This window comes from Grammomys surdaster, unplaced genomic scaffold (genome assembly GCF_004785775.1).
Source record: "Grammomys surdaster isolate TR1022 unplaced genomic scaffold, NIH_TR_1.0 126158, whole genome shotgun sequence".
Lineage (NCBI taxonomy): Eukaryota > Metazoa > Chordata > Mammalia > Rodentia > Muridae > Grammomys > Grammomys surdaster.
Window position 1 is genome coordinate 998,124 of NW_021620966.1, and position 6,425 is coordinate 1,004,548.

General features: G+C 45.5%; 1 protein-coding gene across 1 annotated transcript; it reads left to right on the top strand.

The window, feature by feature from the left end:
• Positions 1 to 586: 586 nt before the first annotated feature.
• Kcna10 (potassium voltage-gated channel subfamily A member 10) lies at positions 587 to 2,122 on the top strand. Its single transcript, XM_028757419.1, has one exon. It carries the CDS (start codon positions 587 to 589, stop codon positions 2,120 to 2,122), a length of 1,536 nt encoding a protein of 511 aa, XP_028613252.1.
• Positions 2,123 to 6,425: the final 4,303 nt, after the last annotated feature.

Below are 6,425 nucleotides of genomic sequence, written 5' to 3' on the forward strand. Positions count from 1 at the left end.
TCTCAGTCTTCCTGAACACCATCTCAGACCTCATGACTTGGTCCAAGAGGTAGTAATGGGGTTGACAGAAAAGAGCAGAGCTTTGGCTAGGTTTCAAAGATGTAAATGAGAAGGTTTTTAAGAAACTGTTGGGTGCAGGAGAGAGGAGTTAAGAGTAGCAATGGGTGTGGGAACGTGTTGGATAAAATGATGAACTTCACGTGAATACAAACTATACTTTTTATTATCAAGGAGCATCAACTTTCTCTTTATGGAGACCGCCTTTATGCCACCGTGTTTACAGGCTTCCTATTCTGGGGACACTTTGCCCCTCATCATTAGGATCATCTCCCATACTATTTAAACTAGTGTTAAAAACTCAGAGGAGCAAAATAATACCAAGGAATGATTGTTGCTGGAAACACCACAGCATTACTCCCCAAGCTAATGCTTAGTGGTTGTTTAATCCACTGCTATACCTTGCCTGAATAGTCAAGAGCCGGCTGTAGTCTACCCTGACTCCCATATAATGAATTCCTTCTTCTCCACAGCTTCCAGCGGGTAACAAAGACTGAGGGTCTTCATGCTGCTTTTCTGACCCCCTAGAATGGATGTGTGTAGCTGGAAAGAAATGGAAGTTGCTCTAGTCAATTTTGATAACTCAGACGAAATCCATGAAGAGCCAGGCTATGCCACAGACTTTGACCCAACCAGCTCAAAAGGTCGGCCTGGTAGCAGTCCCTTTTCCAACTGGAGAGTCCTTATCAGTGACAATACCAACCATGAAACTGCCTTCTCCAAGATCCCAGGAGAGTATGTGGATCCCCCGGGGCCTGAACCAGTGGTCTTGAATGAGGGAAACCAAAGGGTGATCATCAACATTGCTGGGCTGAGGTTTGAGACTCAGCTCAGAACTCTCAATCAATTCCCAGAGACACTCCTGGGAGACCGGGAGAAAAGGATGCAATTTTTTGACTCCATGAGAAATGAGTATTTCTTTGATAGAAACAGACCTAGTTTTGATGGAATCTTATATTATTACCAGTCTGGTGGGAAAATACGGCGGCCAGCCAATGTACCTATCGATGTTTTCGCTGATGAGATCTCCTTCTATGAACTCGGCAGCGATGCCATGGATCAGTTCCGGGAGGATGAAGGCTTCATTAAGGACCCTGAAACACTGCTGCCCACCAATGACTTTCACCGGCAATTCTGGCTTCTCTTCGAGTACCCCGAGAGCTCCAGTGCAGCTCGAGGTGTGGCTGTGGTCTCGGTTTTGGTTGTAGTCATCTCCATCACCATCTTCTGCCTGGAGACACTCCCAGAGTTCCGAGAGGACAGGGAACTGAAGGTGGTCAGAGACCCCAGCATCAATACAAACAAAACAGGCCTCTCCCAGACTATGTTCACTGATCCTTTCTTCATGGTGGAGTCTACCTGCATTGTGTGGTTCACCTTTGAGCTGGTGCTCCGGTTTGTGGTCTGCCCCAGCAAGACTGACTTCTTCAAGAACATCATGAACATTATCGACATCATCTCCATCATCCCCTACTTTGCAACCCTCATAACAGAGCTGGTACAGGAGACCGAGCCAAGTGCCCAGCAGAACATGTCCCTGGCCATCCTGAGGATCATCCGTCTGGTGAGGGTCTTCCGCATCTTCAAGCTTTCTCGACACTCTAAAGGGCTGCAAATCCTGGGGCAGACGCTGAAGGCTTCCATGCGGGAGCTGGGGCTGCTCATCTTCTTCCTCTTCATTGGGGTCATCCTTTTCTCGAGTGCAGTCTACTTTGCTGAAGTGGATGAGCCAGAGTCCCATTTCTCTAGCATTCCTGATGGCTTCTGGTGGGCTGTGGTCACCATGACAACTGTAGGTTATGGTGACATGTGCCCAACCACCCCAGGAGGAAAGATTGTGGGTACTCTGTGTGCCATTGCTGGTGTCCTCACCATTGCCCTCCCTGTACCTGTCATTGTCTCCAATTTCAACTACTTCTACCACCGTGAGACTGAGAATGAGGAGAAGCCAAACATCCCAGGAGAACTTGACAAAATCCTCAACAGCATGGGCTCCAAAATGGGGAGCACTGACTCTCTTAACAAGACCAATGGCAGCTGTTCTGCAGAGAAGTCCAAGAAGTGACCAACCCAAGGCTTCTAGAGTCTTTCAACCAATCTCTCTCTCTCTCTCTCTCTCTCTCTCTCTCTCTCTCTCTCTCCCTCCCTCCCTCCCTCCCTCCCTCCTTTCACTGTTTTTCTAAGATGAAAATTATGTTATGTATCCAAGAAGCTATCTTTCACTGTGAGCTGTCTTAATAAATCCATATTTCTGTTCTATTTCTTGGGCTGTTTCTTCTCAACCCATTACAAGATTTTCTCTCCTTTCCTGTGAAAGTTCAGCCCCTGCACTAGGCCTATTAGTATGAAAGTGCAGCTGCCAAGTCTGCCCAGAATCTACATTTTAACATAATAAAGATTAACAAGCATGGGATTTGGTCTTCCTTTAAATGACATGTATTAAAAGACCAGAACTGGGCTAAGGAGGTAAGAGTTTGCCATGTAAATTCAAGGACCTGAGTTTGAATGCCAAACACCTACATACAGGCTAGGCAGGTATGGCCTAGTGATCTTATTACTAGAGAGGCAAAGACAGGAGATCCCAGGAACAAACTGGCTAACTGGACTAGCCCAATTGGCAAGTTTGAGTTTCAATGAGAGACCTTGCCTCAAAATATGAGATGAAGAGTGTTGAAGAAGACACCTAACATCAGGCTTTCACATCTAACTACACACAAATGTGTACCGACACACACATGAACATGCATACACATATGCACACACATCACATATGCAAGTAAAAAATACATACAAAATAAAATTTAAGTAAGAAATGTAAAAAGCCTGAGCTGACAAAATGAATATAGATGAGTTGCTTAGTACTGACACCTGTTTAGCGTTGTATAAGCTAAGTCCATCCACTGACATTACATCGCCGCCTCCCACTATAAACTGTACAGTGGCCTTGATTTATGACTCCATTGCCAGCCTGTAGAAATGAGCATATTCTAAAGAGGTAGATGTGTCCCCTCCTTTTGGCTAGCAGACTATTCAAAGTACTTCAAGAGACTGGAATTTCACCCAGGGAATCTCATGCCAGAGGAAGGAAAATGCTAAATCCTGGCACCAGCCAGAGAGGGATCTGGTCTCCAGAAAGAGATTTACGACCTGTCAAACCATCTTTCAGGAGAGACTGGAGCAGAGATGGTGATGGGTCAATATCTTAACTGAGATGGGACCGTATCTTAACTGAGACTGTTTAGCCATACATACCTCTGGCCCTTTACTTAAATCTATCCCTCCTGCTAGAACCCCAAAGACTCTCCACAATCATTGAAATGCTAATCTGTTTCATAGGGTGTGGTTTCTACTGGGAACTTTCATTCATACACTACTAATTTGACTCTTTAGATTGGCTTATTAAGGACGAATGGTGGAACCCAGCTCATTAGAGCTGTCAGAGCAATACTGGTAACTCTGGCTGCACTACATATTACAGATAAACATACCTTAAGGACACACAGGAGCAAGGGTAATCAGTCTCCTGCCTTTCAAACATGCTGCTTTCATTAGCTTAATGAAGAGCGTTTGAATAGATTGGGAAAAGAGTGAACGAAGTTTGAAATTGGCTTTCAGCCCTCACTTGTCCCCAGATCTCCTCCCAATTCAGAGATATGGTACATGTCCATCCCCCTTGGTCCTCAGCTCTTTCCTTAGACAGGGGGCATGAAGCACATTCTTCAGTGCTTTTACCAGGCCCACATCCAGGGAGCAGCTCAAACACTGGAGATTCTAAGAATGAGTGAGAAAGGAACCAGAGGACAGATCCAATATCATAGACCTGTCTGCCTGCCTTAGGGTTCATCTCCCATAGGATAACAAGGAATTGGCCAGTAGCCTGAGCAGCAGCTGGAGCAGAAAAAAGCAGGCATGTGTCCAGAGGCCAGGCTTACCCAAGGGTGACAGCTGTGCCAAGCTGACCTGAATTAAAACATGGCCTTCCTGAGAGAGCAGCTTGGTCAACCCACCAAGATCTCAGGATAAGAGAATCAGAATCCTAAAGGATAGGAAAGGAAGCCTGTACCCTGTCCTTCCCAACCCACCTCCTCAAGTAAGCAAAGCTTGTTCCTCCCTCTGTCCCAATACTCAAATTCTAAACTCATGACAAAGGTAAGTCAGCACAAGTGCAATGCCCCTGGGCCCTAAGTCACTGAACAGCCCACAGTACACATTCCTCCATGTATGTCAGAGTTCTTCAGAAAAATAGAGCCAAAGGCGGATGGGTCTGTGGGTATGAAGATCTGCATATAAATATTCACATAGATAAGCTTACACACACACCTACAACATATATGTAGTAGTCCTTTTCTGTATGGCAGATACCTCTCAAGGCTTCTAGGGTGAGCAAGTGGGCTGGAAACCCAAGAGAACTTGTAGCATAGTTCCAGCATGGAGGCTGGCAGGTTCAAAACCCAAGTAGTGTCCTCAAATGCTTCTTTGTGCATTGGATTACAGTGAATACTGGAACTCACGACTGGACAAAGTGCAGAGAATAAGTTTGGTGGAGTGCTCAGCCATGAATGAGATTATGTATCATTCATCCTTCCCACAGGCCCAGGGGACATCTCCAAAGAGTGGTGGTAATACTGCAAGTCGAGGAAGACTAAGGCTAACAGTCTTCTCAACATGACAAGACCACTGCACTCATGAGCTCACAGCAGCTGTGGTTGGCTGCCCAGGCTCTTGTCAATCAACCTTTCAAAATAGAGTGACGAGAACTCTATAAGACCCTACTCTAGCTGAAGAGCTATGGACAGATGATGGTTGCTAGAAAAGGACTTGGTTTTCTTTGGGGGTGTGGTCCCTGGTAAGTTGACTGTGCTCCAGGGCTGGCCCCACACCCATTCATATATGGGCAGTGGGAGATAGATTATAGATAGATAGATAGATAGATAGATAGATAGATAGATAGATAGATAGATAGATTAGATAGTTTATGTGGTAGGGCCCATGTATACTAATGAGTTATTGCTTTATAAATGCTTTCATTTAGAACTAATTAGCTGTTGCTGAAAGAACTTGCCTTTTTAGTCCCAGTCAGATCCCAGTCCTCAAAACATGGAAATTGAGTCTAAGTTCAGCATAAAAGTCGATCCATGGGCTGGGCAGATGGGTGAGTCAATAAAGTGTCTTATAAGCACAAAGAAATGAGTTCCATACCCAGAGCTCGTGTTTTTAAAAAGTCTAGGGTGGTGGCATGCACTGGTAACATCAGTGCTGTGAAGGCAGAGATCTCTCATGTTCTCTGACAGCCAGCCTAGCCTACCTGGCATGTTTCAGGACAGTGACAGACCCTTTCTCAAAAAAGAAAGAAAGAAAATAGACAATACATGAGAAGTGACATCAGATATTATACTCTGGCCTCCACAGGCGAGCGCATACATACACATAAGATAACCAAATTACCTGATGTAGGATGCAGACTGTAGCCAGAGACCAGATATAATCATAACTAATAACCAACTGTCCTGTTTTAGCTGCTTTACATGGATGGTTTTTATTTCATCTTAGCTACTACAAAGTAGATATTATTTCTATTTAACTGGTGAAAAATCAAATCTTCATGAAGTTTAGTAATATTTTTCCTGTGACAGAGTCACCAAGGGGACAGCAAATTAGCAGATATGACAATAGCCAAATTATTGTCTCTCACACCTTGGTCAGAAACCTAATACCTGTGTTGTAAACCTCAATGCTCCCTTCTCCCAACCAAACTAAAGGTGTAGCATAGTCCTGCATAGCCCGCTCCCTGAGGTCCTGGAACATTAGACAGACTGGTTGGAGTCACCTCTGCTGTCCCAGCCTCTCCCGGTCCACATTGTATCCACTGGTCTGGAAAGGGGGATTTTACGAGAGTGCATCACGATCACCTGGGCAAAGTCCCAGCGTGGCCTCTCAAGACAGTTGCCCACAGAGTCAGCTGCCATGTGCTCCTCACAGGCTTCTCAGAAGCTGGCCCTGCTGGGCCCCTCTGCCTTATTCAAGTCCCCAGTGGGAAAGCACAAGCTGGTGCAGGAGTAAATTAAGAAGGATGCTTTTCAGTTGCAAGTGACAGAAACTCAGCCCAAACTGAACCAGTTCTGTTCAAACTGTATGGCTCCCACAACTGAGAAGTGCCAAGAGGAAGGTCAAGAGTGGGGTGGTGGCATCTGGGGACTCAAACACCACTTCAGAGCTCCCATGTTCTGCTGATGGCCTCCTCATGCCCAGAGTGAACATTCTCTGTAGGACAGGGAGACTAGCAGTACTCAGTTCACAGCTTTATCCCTACCTAATCAAAACGAGAGAGAGAGAGAGAGAGAGAGAGAGAGAGAGAGAGAGAGAGAGAG

Excerpts from the sequence above, each read along its gene's own strand:
- Kcna10 (XM_028757419.1), top strand. The coding sequence starts at position 587 with ATGGATGTGTGTAGCTGGAAAGAAATGGAAGTTGCTCTAGTCAATTTT.